This window comes from Vigna umbellata, chromosome 3 (assembly GCF_029865625.1).
Source record: "Vigna umbellata cultivar VRB3 chromosome 3, Vumbellata_1.0, whole genome shotgun sequence".
Taxonomy (NCBI): Eukaryota; Viridiplantae; Streptophyta; class Magnoliopsida; order Fabales; family Fabaceae; genus Vigna; species Vigna umbellata.
Window position 1 is genome coordinate 3,411,827 of NC_142167.1, and position 17,818 is coordinate 3,429,644.

The window sequence follows — 17,818 nt, forward strand, 5'->3', positions numbered from 1 at the left end:
TCCTAAACCTTATAAAGCGTATTTTTGTAAATTTTATTTTTTATGTGTATATAAGTAAAATTATTATATATATATTTTGAAATAAGTGGATATTTAAAAGAAATAAATAAAATAAAGTAATAAAATGAAATAAGGTAAATAAAAGGCAAATAAATAAATAAATAATAAAATAAAAAAAAACAAAATGGGGCTTCCAAAATAAAAATAAAATAAAAAAGGGGTGCCGAACGGTCAGTTGAAAAGCTTGGTTAACGAGCGGTCCGTGGTAGAGGCCGAACGTACGTTGGGAAAGGATTCAGAATCACGAGCGCTCGTTGGGGAGAGTTGACGAACGTACGTTGAGAAAAGGGGCCTGGATGACGAGCGTTCGTTGGTGGAGAGCGTTCGTTGGGCGATGACGAACGGATGCTGGGAAATGGGCTGAATGACGAGCGCTCGTTGGGGACGAGCGTTCGTTGTGGGGTTGACGAACGGATGCTCGGAAAGGGGTTGACGAACGGACGCTCGGAAAGGGGCTGAGTGACGAGCGCTCGTTGGGGACGAGCGTTCGTTGGGGAGTTTACGAACGGACGCTCGGAAGGGGCTGAATGACGAGCGCTCGTTGATGACGAGCGTTCGTTGGGGACGAGCGTTCGTTGGGGTTTTGATCAACGGACGCTGGGAAGGAGGCTGAAAGACGAGCGCTCGTTGTTGACGAGCGTTCGTTGGGGACGAGCGTTCGTTGGGGTGTTGACGAATGGACGCTGGGAAGGAGGCTGAAAGACGAGCGTTCGTTGGGGTGTTGACGAACGGACGCTGGGAAAGGGGCCGAATGACGAGCGCTTGTTGTGGACGAGCGTTCGTTGGGGAGATGGTCACCCAAATGGTCCGTCCAAGAAGTGGCCGGACGGACGTTCGGAGAGGGGGTAGATGACGAACGTTCGTAAAAAGGCCTAAAAACGTGCGTTTATTCTGGGCTTGGCCCACCCGGGTGGTTTCTAACCTAGAACTCCCCTAGGGGTTCTCTCACTCTACACTCAATGCTGCCTCCCTTCATCGAGACCCAGGTCTCTTTCTCTCTGACCAGGAAAAGCTAGGGCTGGGAGGCACGCCCCCGCCACCTCCGAACCAAACCAGCCACCGCGACGAAGATGGGCACCGCGTTACTGCCCCCTCTGGACCAGCCACCACGTTACGTCGCGCCTCGATCCGGCCACCCAGGGAGGGGTTCCTCTCTGGCGTCTCTGCGCCGCGCCTGCCTAACTGGCCGCCGCTCACCACCGCGACCCAGTCACCACGCCACCGCCTCTCGTTCCAACCCTTCCTCTCTTTCCTCTTGTTGTTTTCTTGACTGTACAATGGGCTATGTGTGTAGATGTTGTTCGGTGGTGACGAAGGTGAAGGCTGATTCGGAGATGAAGATGATGAAGTGGGGAGCGGCGATGATTGCGTGAAGGAGGATGACGGGTTCACGGGGTGATGGGCAGACGTTGGAGGTATAGTGGATGGCAGAGTTGAAGATGATGAAGATGAATATGAAGATGGCGGAAGTTTGAAGTGGGAGCGTGAAGGTTGTGGGTTAGTTATTGGAAATGGATGAAGATGAGGTGGTTTCCGGAGAGAGGGGTCAAAGGTTGGGGTATATTGGCTGTGTATGAATGATGATGATCGTGTGATAGTGTTGGAGATGAAGGCCAGTATAATGATCAAGATTATCGTTTTGGCCTTGGTTTTGGAGGGTGTGATTTTGTTGAGTGAATAGGGAAGAGTGTGAGAGTGGAAGGAGAGAGGGAGCGTGGTGAAACAGAGAATGAATGGAAGTGGAGGTTCGTTTAAGAGGGTGAAGACACTGTTCTAATGTTACGTGGGGAGGGTGATGCAACTCAACGACAATCATATGCAAGCATGGCAAATTCAAACAGAAATATGTGCAAGATGGAGTGCAAGGCAATACTTACCTCTCGGAGATCCGTTTGCTCCTGTCGCCCCTGCCTCTCCAATGAATCTCCCTTGCCTTTGCTGTGAAAATCTCTTCTGGTTCTTCTTTGCAGATGCCAAATGGTGAAGCAAAATCCTCCTCAGCAAAAATGTCAAAAATCCTTTTTTACTTTTCCTCCCAAAACCGACAATCCAATCTGCTTTCCGTGCTTGTCTTTTGTGCCATTCTCTGTACCAAAACCGTACACCCAAATCGCGCCTCTGCCACCACCTTGCTCTCTGCAGAAAATCATTTCTGTCCCCTCTCGCTCCAACACACGTACACGTTTTTTTTCTTCGTTCTCTTTTTTTTAGTTATAAAATAAAATATAACGAGATAAAACCAAATAAAAAATAAAAAGAAATAATAAATGAAGGGGAGAATAAAATAAGATAAGATGACTTATATAAATAAAAACAAAATAATAATAGTTAACAACAAATAAATAAATAATAAAAAGGGATAGAAATGAAAATAAAAATAAAAATAAAAATAAAAATGATAAAGAAATAAAAATAAATAAATAATAAACATAGGAGAACACATTAAAGGAAAGTCAAAAATCAATCCGGACGAAATTCGGTATTAACAATAACCGAGGCAATAGAGGGGGGTTTTCTACCTTGATTGTGGTTTAACCAAGGCAGTAAAGGTGTTTTTTGTTTTTTTTTCGTCAACCTTTCTACCTCTGTTGTGGCCAGAACCGACGTCGTAAAGGGCTTTCTGCTTCAGTTGTGGTCACAATTGAGGCGTATTCTATTGATTTTTTATAAAGACAAGTCTGTTTCTACAATAATCCCAAAAAGAAAAAGGTTTAATCATTTTCGAGATACCTATTTATGCAGAATCGTCTCAAATAGGTCTTTGTATTATTTTTTATCTCAATTAAGTCCTTGTTCCTGTAAAGTTGTATCAATTTGAACCTTGTTGTTAATTGGACTAGCCAGCATTAAAATTTTTGTCTCATGGCATGCTAACCAAGGAATTATTTCTCATGTGGCACATTGAGGTCGCATTAGGTGGAATTTATTTATTTTAAGATTTAAATAAGTTAAATTGAATAAAAAGACAATGTTTTATTTATTGTGCGAAATTAAAATAAAACGTATTAGAGATAAGTTAGGATTTTTGGTGAGATTGTTGAGTGTGCGAAATTAGGGAAAATAGGGTTTGAGTGGGTTCATTGTTCTCGTTCGAAATTAGGATTTTTACAATCAAATTAGTTCTTGATCAAGAGAATTAGGGTTTCGTTGGATGATTTTAGCGTCATCTATCAAGGCCATTTGAAGTAGTTGCAACGAGCGTCTTCAGTACCATTATATAAATTGAGACTTAGTTATGTGGTGTTTCTTCCTCATATCATTTTTTTTTTCAAAAGTTGTTCAGTATTTGTTTTCTTTAACTTGTTTAAAAATTACATTATGTCTTTTTAATATGTAGCAAATATATTAAATTGTTCTCTTGTAATTTAATTTAAACTTTATTTAAAAATTCACAAAATATATTTTTTAAATATTTGTGGGTTGAAAACGAGTATCCAACGGGTATCCGCAGGTTGAAAAAAATCCGCGAATTTTTTTATGCAGATATCCAACGGGTAGCGGGTCGGGTTACGGGTACGATTTTTTGCATGCGGGTCGGGTTGCGGGTAGGCACTATCTGTGCCCGACCCGACTTGTTACCATCCCTATCGAGAACGATCAATGGCCATGGCGAAATCGTAATGGACGAGTGGGAAACAATGGCAATGGTGCTTTCAAACTCTGAACGAGAGAGGGAGACAAAGATTACAATGGGGGGAGAGGGGAGAGGGTAGAGCAGTGAACTTAGAAATGGAGAGGAGCTTGTTTTCGCGAATATGGATTTTGGGAAAATAGAAGAGGAAAATCCCAAATCCTGATTTCAATAAGTCCATGCCTATACCGACGACCAAAAACCTTCAATAAATTCGTTGCCCATTACCGACGGGCATAAGTCGTCCGTAATAACCATCTTAATTGACCGTCGATAAATCCTTCGGTATATCATCTTTACCAACAGACAAAAGGTCGTCGGTATTAATTCTTCATTAATTAAGGCATTTCTTGTAGTGAAATGCATGTTGAAGAACATCAAGACATCACTAGTCCTTCGACATCCTGTTGGAAGAAGAACAACTATGTTCACCACCCACCCACCTGCATCGCACAACAACAAACTCGATCACCTTAAGCACCCTTTTTAATTAAGGATTTTCATCTTGGAATTTAAGAATTTAATGAAATCCTATTCTTTTGAATTTTTAAATTACACATCCACATAATGCGAGCTTTCTTTGCCACGTGGTTAACATCTGCGCAATCAGCATGCCACGACAAATAAATCTTAACGTCGTCTAATCCAATTATAGGCAAGGTTCCAATTGATTCAATTTTACAGGAACAACGGACCTAATTGAGACCAAAAATAATACAAGAACCTATTTGAGACGATTTTTGTAACATCCCAAAAATACAGTAATAAAACCATACAATAGAATAATCACATTAATTAATATATTAGTTCAGTCTTAACATTAAAGAAAACGTGTGGTTCTGACCGAACGTCCATAAACAGTAAGAGTTCAAATTTGACTTATACAACAATACGAAACTGACCGAACGGTTTACAAAAGGAATCACCGAACGGTTGTTCCTAACAAAAGAAAAGGTGACAGAACGACACCTTATACTAACTAAACTATACTACTAACCGAACGTACTACGATTTGGCCTTAACTTCAACTTCCACGAGGTTCTCTTCCTCCAAATATTGTTCTTCCAGCGCCTCTTCCAGTAGCGCGTCTCCTTCTGCTCACATCCACACGGATGATCATTGCAAGGACAAGGACGGACCTACAAACGAGACAACACAAGGAAAAACACAGGGTAAGCTTATGTAATTTAATTCAAGCAATAACATACATTTATCACATTCAAACACATCAAATACATCTCAACGTACGATTCAAGCAAGGCCTACTACTAGACTGACCGTCCGGACTGTATGAATTTTGTGTAGCTACGACGTTCATGCACCCGGGTGATGTAGTAACTGGAATTCTTATCAGTTGCCACCCGAGGTTAGTCCGTTCCGTCCAAAGTACCCCTAAGGACTAGGACCTCCTGTCGTTCCCACACATGACCTACTCTCCTCTACATGAGGACGAGTACTCACGGAACATCAGGATGAACCACCAGCTAAGCTTTACCACATTCATACTATACAAATTTCAATATTCATTCAAGAGTCGTTCCTCCCTGGAACGCTCGTCCAAAATCCACAACTTTTAATTTCTCTCAAATACTCTTCATCCTTTATAATCTTTTCCTTTAGTGTTATTTTCATCATCAGTTCTAAGAACATAAAATACCGAACGTTCAGCCCTCTTCAGAATGAGGACGAACGATAGGAACGAGACCGATAAATCTCCCGTTCCAGAACAGAATAAGACCGAGAGAGTTACTTTTAGATTTAAGAAATAAACCGAGTACAATAGTACAATATGCGACGAACGTTATTTACCATGTGAGTCAGTTGGATGAACTGACTCTCTTGAGTTCAAACCAATACTCAAGGAATAAATCAAGTATGGAGGCCCTAGGCCGGATCCAATGAAGGAAGACTAGTCAAGATGTTAAGGAACTAGATTTAGAATAGTTCACATACATAAATCCAATGCCAGTAAAGGACCGAACATGGTAAAGGAAAATATTACTGAAGTTGGATGAACGCTATTTTACCAAGATTGATTATACAAGAAATGAGTACGAGCGCTTGGTATAAGACCGAGCACCAATAAACTTCTAATAAAAGGTTTGATAGATATATTAAGATATTATTGAAGTGGTATTTACGAACAATAATAATATACAATTACATAAATATATATTTTTGAGTTTATCACAGTAAACTCAAGCACAACTATGCTTGGCCGAACGCTCAAGCATAGTATTATCACTCAAGGGCGCTCGTCCTACACTAGGATTCTATCCAAATGAAAGAATCTCGTTTCCACTAGGTTTACTAGGAAAACCGAACGGTCAATGACCGTTCAGTAACGAACGTACTTTATCATAGTGAAATCTCATATACAGAATCGATTTACATTCAAACTCATTTTTTTTCTTAACTTATAACTTCATAACTTCTTAACTTTATAAAATTCACATCATAATCAATTTTCATACTTCATACAATCCATATCATATAAGTTTCATATATTTCACACATTACAACCTAACTCAGCCATATTTCATTTCATCTCATTAAATAAACGAACGTTCATTCAATCCAATCATATCAACTATCATGCATCAAACTCATTCAATCAACTAAACGAACGTTAAAACATTTCAACATTTCATCATAAAAATTAATAACATAATTTGAAGTATTAAATAATATTTAAGTTAAATGTTCAATTCAAATAAAAAATAATAAGCTAAAATTACCTTTGTATAAATCAAACATGTAAAAATAAAATAATTTGAAATTCAAAATAATTGGAAAATAATGCATTTTAATTTCTTTTAAATTATACCCTTATCCTATCATGATAATCCTATTTGAATTTGAAAAACAGTTTAACTAATCCATTTGATTTTAAAAAGTCCCGGACGCCTAGTTAGTTAGGCCAATTTACACATCTTTGAAAATTTGAGGGTTCATATGCTTCTGTTCGTATCACATATATTTTCTAACGCGTGGAGAATTATGTACCTCTTTATTACTCTGTCAGCTCACGTGGCTTTTACATGAACACATAAATGTTGATTTCAAAATTTATTGAAAAAAACATAATTTATTACTCTTTCCGTTGGTTTTTAAGGATAATATTTTTCTATGGATTTTTATTTTCATATTTCATGATGTAAATAAAAAGATAAAATAGAAAATCTTGTAATAAAATTTATTATATTTCTTAGCTTTTGAAAAAAAAAATATTAAATTTGATTAAGAAAAGGAACGGAACGAGTAATATATAATTTTTTTTGAAAAAAAAAATGATAATGGTTTTAAAAGGTGAAGAGAAAGAGAAATATTTTATTGAAAAAATTGGGATTTATTACCAAAAAATTTATGAGAGGAAATGAATATTACATTGAAATTGATATTTTGTGGCTTAAGACTATGGAAAGTATTTATTTGCTTTTATCGGTGCGAAAATTATATTTTGTGGTAGTTTACGGAATTGCAGATTTTTTTTTATGAAATTCTTGTAATTTTCTTTTGCTTTATTTAAATTTCTAGTAAAAAGGATTTTCTTAAATATTTTGTCCATAAAAAATTAAAAACATATTTAAGTTTTAAAATAAATTTAGTTGTATGTATAATAATTTATTTATATTTTTTATTTTTAGCTAAACACGTTATAATGAGTTTTATAATGAATTTTAACTTATGAGTTAACTTGATTTAAATAGTTTTCAAACTGGATCAAATTCAATCAAATAGATACCAACTCATTTAATATGTTTAAATTTTTAAAAAAAATTGGAATAAGCTCAACCAGCATGTGATTTAAATAGTTTTATTCATTTTTTTTATAATTTTTTTATTATAATTATTTAAAATCGAAGATGAGTTAACCCATAATTACATTTTCATACTTTTTTTTCTTTTCTCAACTACTTTTTTTTTTCTGAGTTCTCAGTGTTCCCAGAATTTCACCCAGACTTTCTGCCATTCTAACATTTCTCCATCAAGGTGAGACTGAATCCTTCTCATTGCATTTTCTACTTCTCTTAGTCGATTCTTATGTTCAAATTTCTCCTTTCAATTGTTAAAAACTTTGCAGTAAGCTCCTAGAAATTCAATTGTTAATTCACTTTATGTTGTATTAGGATGCTTGAAATTATGATAAATTCGTACATGAGTCTGCTTCATTTCTTTTCTAATTATTCATCTTAGAGCATTTGTGAAACTTTGACAGCTTCGGTGTTCATGCAGCAGGTGATTCAAAGTCATGAAATCAATAATTGCAACCCATAATGATGAAAATGAAAAAGGAGTTCCCACCGAGGAAACTGGGGTTGTTGGGGAAGACATAATTAGCAAGTTGCATGACAGTATTCTTGGTCACATTCTGTCTTTCCTTCCATCAATGGAGGCAGTTCACTCTAGTTTGTTATCAAAAAGGTGGATTCATGTTTGGACATCCATCACAGGCCTTCAGCTCAATGATTGTTTCCACTGTGTCGGGAAGAAAAAGATGCATAAACAAAATTTTGAGTGTTTTGTGAACAGAGTGCTTCTTCTTCTTGCCAATTCAAGAATCCAAAGTTTCTCTCTTTGTTTAACATCTTACCAATATGATTCTAGCCATGTGAATGCTTGGATCTCCTCTATCTTTGAAAGGGGAATAAAAAACCTTCATATTCAGTATTCCTATGAAGTCCTCTTTCCCTCTCATTCCCTCTTCAGTTGCAGCTCTCTGGTACAATTGGTGCTTCAAATGAAATGCACTCTATGTGTTCCCTTTTTTGCTTCTCTTCCAAATCTGAAAATACTTAACATATCTGGGATCAAGTTAGTGGGTGAATCTTCCACTTATTCAGAAGACCTAATTCTTAACCTCCCAGTTCTCCAAGTGCTTGAAGCTAGAGGATGCGAGTGGCACACTATGCAGAACATTAGAATAGAAGCACCCCTACTTGAAAGGTTTTACATTGGAAATTGGAGATCCCTATCAGATGAAGCTTATAAATCCTCAGTCATTGTTTTCGCCCCCAGTTTAACAGATTTCTCTTATGAGGGTGATCTTGAACAGGATATCGTTCTGTTGAATTCATCATCAATTCGTAGTGCATCTGTAGTGATTGTTGTTGATGAAGACAGAAAGGACAGAGTGAAAAAAGTTGGGTATCAAGCTCATAAGCTTCTTGCACAAATCCTTGAAGTGCAATTATTGAAATTACTGTTTTACAAGGTACGATTTCATTTCATGTCACGTGAATTGGAAATTTATCTATTGATAGGTAGAATTGTTATTTGCCTGTTATGAGTAACATGGTTGAGAAAGCTACTTTGACAGTGTGGTTGAGTAACACAACTTTTCAGATATAACAATCATTTGACACTTACTATCCTTTCTTAATAAAATATTATATTATAATAAAATATCAATTTATTTAATGATACAAATTTACATTTATTTAACATATATCATAAAACAATTTCGGTAATTCACAGAAAGAGGCAATCTTATCATCACATTATTTAAAAAAAAACTTAGATTTTCTAAATTAGCTGTTAAATTGTTTATTCTCCGTATTATATATTTAAACTTTTTTCACTAAATTTAATTTTTAAAGGATTAATCTGACTACGATAGTTTATTAAGTAGTTAAATTTTTTTTTTATAAAAAGAATAGTGAAAAAAGGACTTTAATGTTTAATTTAGTGATATATATATATATATATATATATATATATATATATATATATATATAATGGAAATTGGTGAAAGAAAAATAAATTTTTTAGTAACAAATTGAACACGGGATTAATTTAGTGTCCGATTTTAAATAGGAATTCTTTTAGCTGAATTACAAATTTATAGATGGAATTTTATAACAAAGAGGAAAAGTTGTCAGAAAGGAAATCAGGATGTAGTAATGAAAATACTACCCTTGATTTTACAACACCAATATGAAGTTTTTGCATTAAATTTGTGAAATGGAAAAATAATAAGGTGTAAAGGAGATTTGGTGAAAGATAAATGCTCTAAGGTAATTTTCTTCTAAGAATAATTCTAAATCTTTTACTGTATTCTTTAAAATTCTTCTATTAAATATAAAAAATTCTTCTATTAAAATTATATTTAGTTTGAAAACTAAAATATTTTATTTAAAAAAAATCAATTTTGCTATAAACTATAAATATATTTAATCTGTTAAAAAAATTGTTAGTTTTTAAATTATAACCTTTTAAAAAAAATGTTAGTTTTTAATTTTTGAAGTTGTTGTTATAACAATTTTTTGTTTTTCTATAAAAGTTATATAAAACACTGAAAAAGTAAAAAGTAATGCTTTTTAAAGTTAAGAAAAGATTAAAAGCAAACAATTCTTAGAAAGACAAAACTCAAAAGTACAATTGCATCTTAGGGTTTTCTTGTGTGGTGAAATGTGCTACCAAACTTTAATGGCACTTTAATAATCTAGCGAACACATCTATCCAAAAGATATGAAAATTTTGACCTACAAGTTTGAAAGTATTTTCTTTGTCTTACAGGTTTTGGTTCATGCCAGAGATATTTTCTCCCAACTACCAGTTTTTGGGAGATTGACTTATCTGCAGCTAAATGAGGTTACTGGTGAAGCTCTGCTGAACATTCTTCACAGTTCCCCAATTCTTAATACACTTGTTCTACAAAATGTAAGCTTTTTCAAATTGTTGGAAGACACATAATAAAAAAATGATGACTAATTTTTCAGAAAAAAACATTTCAGGGAGTATCAGAGTTAAATAAAGATGTGCTTTTTGCATCAGTGCCTCAGTGCTTTCTGTGTAGCCTCAAAGTTTTTGAGTTTAAGGAATTTAATGTGCATGAGGCTGAGCTTCTTCTGGCGAAATTCGTGATGGCGAATGCAAAAGTTCTGGAGCAGATGACTATATGTACTGCTTTCTGGCTGCGGTATTCCGATATTGACATGGAGAGAGTTACGCAGCAGATACTCTCTTTTCCAAAGTCTTCCAACCTTGCTGTCATTAAATGTATTTCCGTCGATAAATTACATTAGCTTTCAGTATGGATGAAATGGGTAAAATCTAGATGGGTTTTCATATTTGTATTTTAAAAAATATTTATATTTCGTCTCACACCTGACTAATTTTCTTAGTATTCTCGTTGTAAGTAAGATCATGAAGTTTTAATTTGAATTATATATAAATTCCTCGTTCGTTCGTGTGTGTATATATATATATATATATATATATATATATATATATAATCATGAATTCTAAGTTTTAAGAAAAAGAAACCTGCAAACCCTTGCTCACCTCCCTCGTTCTTTTCAATCTTTTCTTTTTCATCTCTCTCACTCCAACATTTTCTTTGTCATCCTATGGTAGCCTAAACTGAAAAAAATCAGAAACACTGACGGTTAAACAATCTTACAAAAAATTATTTTATAATGAGTTTTCATTTTATAATTTTTATCTTATCTAATTTTATCCAATTTTCACAAGTATAAAGAAATTGGTAATTGACTTGAAAAAAATCAGAAACACTCGTTAATTTCTTACAAAAAATGATTTTATAATGAATTTTCATTTTATAATTTTTGTCGTATATAATTTTATATAATTTTCACAAGTATAGAATTGATAATTGGCCTGGAGGGTTTGTTTTAGAAATGATGATTCAACATATACAAATGATAAAATTAGAGAGGTTAGTGAAGATGGTGAAATTAAAGAGATCTTGAATGAACCTTGAAGGTAAATATGTCAATGACTCAACTCTTTACAAAGGTAAATTGTTTAACAGCAAATGTAGGCTACAGTAGAGATGACAGAGAAAAGGTTGAGGAATGACAGAAGTGAGTTAGGGTTTGGGGTTTTTTTTAGTTTTGAGAATGAAAATTATTAAAATACCCGAATCCATTATATATAAGGATTTTTGTCTACTAAAACCCAGTACACATTGCTAAAATGTACTAATTGAAAATCAGATGTACGCGCGTTAGCAAATATATATATATATATATATATATATATATATATATATATATATATATATATATATATTAGTTTTTTTAAATGCAGAATAATTTAGATTATAATATTTTGTTAGTATCTAATAAGCATAATAAATAAACATGCAATACTATATTTTTAATAAGAAAATCATATAATCATTATTCATATATTATATGTCCAAATTAAGAAACATATGAGTATTTTCAAATATAAATGTTGATGTAAATTAACGTAGATCTCAAAAATGTTACATTACATAAAAAATTATATTGATATAAGAAGGTTTTTTATTAATAATGAGAACTTTAATTGATATTTTTCATCTGTCATTAATTCACTCAAAAATTCAAAACATAATTTTGATTATGGATAGGAAAGTAGAAAGTAGTGTTAAATCCTATAAAATTGATAAGTAAAGTAAGACGAAAAGTTATGTGGTACTTAATTGTCTATATGCTTATGTTTTTAACATTTGTTTCGTTTTTAGTTTTTCTGCTTCTAATTAAGAAACTGGTATACATACGAGAACCAAAAACATGCAATAATACCATTGAATCTTAAGGTTATGTTCATTTCAAAGGATAGATTCGAAAGAGAGTGGATATATTTGAGGAAATTTGAGAGATGATTGTTTTTTTTGAAATGATTTAGAAATGAGTGCGAATGAATTTGGAAATAAAGTTTGTGAAAATTAGTGTAAAATTTGATCACAAATTAAAAAATGGTTTAATTTAAAGAAATTAAAAATTACAAAGTATTAAAAATAATATAAATAATAATTGTTAATATTATATAATTTTAAAAATTATTCTAAGGAGAGAAAAAAATAAAAATTAATTTTAAAATTGTATTAATAATAATAATAATAATAATAATAAGAGGAAGAGGGAATTTATAGAAGAAACATGAAGCACTTTGTGTAAAATACTCATTACAAACAGGCCTCATTCTCCACTTAAACATATGGATTGATACGTATTAGAGATTTGGTGTATCAAGGAACCAAATACACAAAACAAAGGAACCGAATATGCCACCTTTTTCATTTGTGTGTTGAGTTGGAATTGATTATGGTCCAGTAGAACCGAATATGAGTATAAAGGAACCGAATATTCAACCTTCTTCATGTTGCCTTCTTCATTTTTATCTTGAGGACAAAGTTGATTTTTTAAAACAAATCACCTAAAATCTGAATAGCTTCGTGAGTGATAAAAAAATACATATCTTGCAAATTCTTGTAAATCCTTCTTTGTATATCTGTTCAAGCAAACACAAATTCAATAATGTAATAATCTCATGTGAACACACAGACTAAAATAGCATCATAATTGTCAATATTGAAAATTTTAAAATCATTGGAAATTAAAATACAAAACAAGATTACAAATTATCTAGTCCAATGTGTTGTAGAAATCTATGAAAGAAGTTATCCAAGTATTTCATAACATAGTTCATGTATTCAAAATCAAATTGTTAAGTATAGTTGAAACACTTAAGAAAAAAACTAATAACTTCAATTAGTATATAAAATAAACAAACATTATTTACTTATGAATTAATCAAATTATTACGTGGTTTTAAAAAATAGTTATCATTTATTTTTCTATTTATTTATTACACTACAATTCATATCAACACAATAAATATATATTCAATTGACAAGAAAAACAACAAAACAATTATATTTAAACAAAAGTTAATAACCTTAAGTGACACTTAGACCTGTCAAACAAACCCACATTATAGGACCTTAACCCATATATATATATATATATATATATATATATATATATATATATATATATATATATATATATATATAAAAGTTTGGATCAAAAAAGTTCACAGAGTCAAAAACATCTTTTATTAAAAAAGTCTACATGATCAAATATCTCTAAGTTCTATAAGTTAGAATCAATCCATGGACTTCCCATTTTAGAATTATTAAATATAATTATATTAACATCATTAATAATTATATTAAGCATCCTAAATTAACACATCAGATTATTTTATTTGTAACATCCCAAAATATAACCTTAAACCATATTATAGTAGTCACAGAAATGATATAATAGAACAGTTATAGACTACTAAATAAAGTATTAACTTTACAGTCATCCAAAATAACCGTAGAATTTAAAACTTTATATACAGAAGAGTATTCCAAAACTATACGCCGAAATAAACAACCTAACTAAACTAAACAACAACATCCTCACCCTCCAAAGCCTGCTCCAGAGGCACCTCATCTCCTCTACTCACATCTATCGGATGATCATTGCAAAAGAAAAGCACCACACATACAAAATACAAACACAAGCAGAAGGGTAAGCTAGATATACAAGAAAACATACAATTTAATAACACATAACATACACAAGATAAATCAAGCAAAGTAACTAAATCAAACATCCTAGCATGGTATGTTCTAGACTTGACTTGTCCGGACTTAGAATGATTGTCGAGCTATGGCGGGTCGTGCGCTCGTGGTGGCCTCTACTGCTTTGCAAAGTTATTGCCAATGGATTTCACTCTACCATATTCACGAGGTTAGTTTGTTCCGGGCCTTGAGGCATACTGGAAGCCCCAAAGACTAAGACCTCCTGTTACTCCTCACGACATGGTTCAATACTCTCTACTTGAGAATGAAACCATTGGAGTTTCAGAATAACCCCCAAGACTGAGCTCCTGCATTCATTAAACAACCTAGAATCTCACCAAAAGATTCTACATTAATACTTACATTCATCACTTTGATTCACATACTTTTACTTAGAACATGACTCATAATCATATACCATATTTCATATATCAGACAAGCTTTGCAATGTATTACAATTCATTCAAGTTCAGTGAATACAAGAAAGAAAAAGGTGAACTAAAACCTAGACCATTTACATGGCACACACATTCGCATAGCGAATCCAGAGGTTTCTCGCACAGCACCCAACTCGTGCAAATCTACTACTACAAAATAAGCTTTTTATGTTTGTTATTTCGGGATTTTTAAGTCTTCGATAGACGTAAATTTTAAGTATGTTGTTAAACAACAAACTTAGATCTTTGTACAATTATAAAAAGAAAATGATAACAAATTTAAGTTTATTGTGACCTGCTTAAATTTACTATTTTTTTAATTTTACTTATTTAATCATTAAACCAAAACCTAAAATGACAAAAATCAAATTATATAATAAATTAACCCAAAATCACTCAAACTAAATGATTAATTAAATGATTATAAATTAAGCTTGAAATAAAATATATTAAACATATGAAAAATTTGGAAACCGTACATTTTAACATTTCGTTTCAATTTTTAATATAAATTTATTCAAACAAATACTTTTAAAAGTACTCAAATTAATCTTTACGTTGTTGGAGATAACTTGTCCATTCATGAAGTGTTTCCAACTAATATGCCTGTTACTCACATGTTCAAGAATGAGTGGAAGAACATTCTTTTTTTCAAAATTAATTACTATATATCATACATACTTCCTATCTGGAAGGATCGAATTCCTTTGGATTGATGTAAGTTTCAGGGTCCATATTTCCATCCTTTTGGTATAGTAAAACCTGCAATTTTTCATTTTTCCATAAATGCTAAGGTATTATTGTAATGATCTTAAAATTTTAAATGTGGTAAGAAATACTGAAAAATATGGCACTGAATAACTAAACTAAACTAACCATTGATGTTGAGGTCAACCTTTGCCTGTCTAAAGTTCGCAAATGAGATAGATGTTTTGCACAGCATCTCATGGATAGCCTATTCAGAATATAGTTTTCTCAAACATAGCTTTTTTAAACAGCTTCATTTCTCATCTTAATGATTCAGACCCTCGTAAACATAGAATACATGCCATCAAGAACATATTATATATAAATATAAATCTAAATCTATATACCTTTAAAAAGATATTCCATTTGCTTAATTTCCTTTATGTATAAGACAAGAAAAGGACCATTGCAATGCTGGTTTGTCGCCGCTACTCTATCGCCGCAAGTGGTCATCGCCGGCTGGAGGAGAGAAGAGGCTCACAAATTGCCGCTTGCAGGTAAGAAAAACATGAATCGTTGCAGATCGCTGGCCGCACTCACCAGTGCCTCCATTGATGCTACCGGCGCAACCACCATCAACCACCACGGGAAACCCGAAAGCGAGAATTAGAAACCCAAATCCCCAATTCGAAACCCTAACCCCAAAAAGAACACACGAAATTCTTCAAATCAGAAACCCCAATCCCAAAATCGCAACTTCAAAAGCCATTCCTTCAACGCTGGAAAACGAAAGTTGGTTAGCACTATTCCATCAACGCATCGCTGCCGAGGAACCGCCAGAGGTCGTCGTTGCCGACTGGATGAGAGATTGAGAAGCAAATTATTGGTGTGGAGATGGGAAGGGGAGAAACCGCGTGGGAGATGGGGAGGGAGAGAAATGGAAGGGTTTAGATTCTGAAACGTAAAAGAAATTAAAAAAATAAATTTAATTTTTTACTTTAGTATTTTAAAGAGTGTAACATTTAAGTCTCATTCTCTTTAAACACACTTAAAACAATTTAAGTTTTAACAGACTTGTACTTTCTTTAATTTACAAAATTATCACTGCACACTTTTTAAATATAAATTTAAGTATGTTATTAGATTCATAGATTTAATTTAATATCTTTTATTTACAAAATTACCATCGCATATTTTTTAAGTTTGATATTTTTTTAGCAGATTTAAAAGCTTCTTTTTGCACTAGTGATTCGAGACTCATCCCTCCTAATCATACGCACAACGATTAAATTTGCTATGCGAATGAACTCTTAATTGTATCAGACCCTAACCACTCGCATAACGTCCCAAATCACTATATGAAAGCCCCAAGCAGTGGCTCAGACTCTCCAAACACTCGCAGAGCGCACCTATTTGCTATTCGAATAAAAATAACAGTAGTTCCAGACCCCAAAAAGCGCATAGCGCCCTGATTCGCCATGCAGATCATCAGACAAAGAGCAAGCCTCTCAAACCATTCGCACAACGCGTCTATTCGCTGTGCAAATGCCTTGGCAGAGAGCATCTCGCTAGGGTGACTCGTTGTGCGAATCCATTCGCTCAGCGAGTCTGCATAATCTACAGCACCAAATTCTGCAGAATTATGCAACTCAGAACCCTTTACCAATTCTAACTATTTTTCCCAACTTCTAACCATCCTAATTCATGTTATACACATAATTAGATTTGACTAATTGATTTTAAACCTTCCTACCATCAATCTAAGGCATTTTATACACAATTTCTACTCCAAATCATCAAATTCATCAACTTAGAGACTCAAATCCCATTCTACCACTTTTGGCAATACTTTCATCCACTTAAGTACTCAAGCAAGTCCTAATTGACCTATCTAACCTATTCTAACTTACCAATACAGCCTACAACTCCTAATTCACAATTTCACTACCCCACTACCTCAAAACTTACCTAAAACCAATATACTTCATTCAAATTTCTCATTAGTCAATCTCAAAACATATTTTACATTTCATCTAGTCTATAACTTCAGAATCATCATCCAAATAAGTTCATATTCATAGTTTCTTCACACACACTTACAACAGCCACAATAAACACATTCATTCTAAAATCAAAGTCAACAATTTAACTCATTATATATAACTAACATACTCTTCACACATGCACAATATAGTTAAATAAACAAAGATAATTATCCAGCTCCCCTTACCTCACTCTAGCTCTACACAGCTCACGGAACCCCGACTGAAACTTGCACCACAAGGAAACTCAACAGAAACTTAAAATTCATCGATTGGTGATAGAAAACAGCTCTTAGAACCTGAGCTGAGAATTGAAGAGAGAAACTACTATACACATGCAGTATAAACAATTGCATGATCAAAGTTCAAGAACGTACGTGAAAAAGGGGAAAATGACTTACCGACCCATAATAAGAAATTGATCGGTCTAGATTGTTACCCTTGACGCCAGGATCGTCTAGGCACTTCCTAATCGTCAATTAGAGACTCCAATTATGAGAAAAGTTAGAGAGAATGCAGAGAAAAGAAAGGAAACAGTGTTTTAGAGAGATGATATATTTAGATAATGAACCGAACTTTAAAAATTTCT

At 33.3% G+C, this 17,818-nt stretch overlaps 1 protein-coding gene and 1 long non-coding RNA gene across 7 annotated transcripts; one reads left to right on the forward strand and one right to left on the reverse strand.

Moving 5' to 3' along the window:
- The first annotated feature begins 7,528 nt into the window (after nucleotides 1-7,528).
- Nucleotides 7,529-10,858, forward strand: LOC124844785 (F-box/FBD/LRR-repeat protein At3g14710-like). 3 transcript variants are annotated; one of them, XM_047321793.2, is made up of 4 exons: nucleotides 7,529-7,684; nucleotides 7,928-8,906; nucleotides 10,211-10,354; nucleotides 10,429-10,858. In XM_047321793.2, the coding sequence occupies exons 2-4, from the start codon at nucleotides 7,944-7,946 to the stop codon at nucleotides 10,717-10,719; spliced, it is 1,398 nt and encodes a 465-aa protein (XP_047177749.1). In that variant the 5' UTR covers nucleotides 7,529-7,684; nucleotides 7,928-7,943; the 3' UTR covers nucleotides 10,720-10,858. The 3 variants fall into 3 exon arrangements, with proteins under 3 accessions (XP_047177749.1, XP_047177748.1, XP_087965667.1); XM_047321792.2 differs by having other exon boundaries at nucleotides 7,546-7,684; nucleotides 7,931-8,906; XM_088109541.1 differs by having other exon boundaries at nucleotides 7,581-7,684; nucleotides 7,911-8,906.
- Nucleotides 10,859-13,687: 2,829 nt separating this feature from the next.
- LOC148201419 (uncharacterized) lies at nucleotides 13,688-16,158 on the reverse strand. 4 transcript variants are annotated; one of them, XR_015784968.1, is made up of 3 exons: nucleotides 15,377-16,158; nucleotides 15,182-15,262; nucleotides 13,688-13,947 (listed from the first exon to the last, which is right to left on the reverse strand). It is a non-coding gene; the product is annotated as an uncharacterized LOC148201419 (long non-coding RNA). The 4 variants fall into 4 exon arrangements; XR_015784967.1 differs by lacking the exon at nucleotides 13,688-13,947 and adding an exon at nucleotides 13,956-14,371; XR_015784966.1 differs by lacking the exon at nucleotides 13,688-13,947 and adding an exon at nucleotides 13,956-14,389.
- Between the last annotated feature and the right edge of the window lie 1,660 nt (nucleotides 16,159-17,818).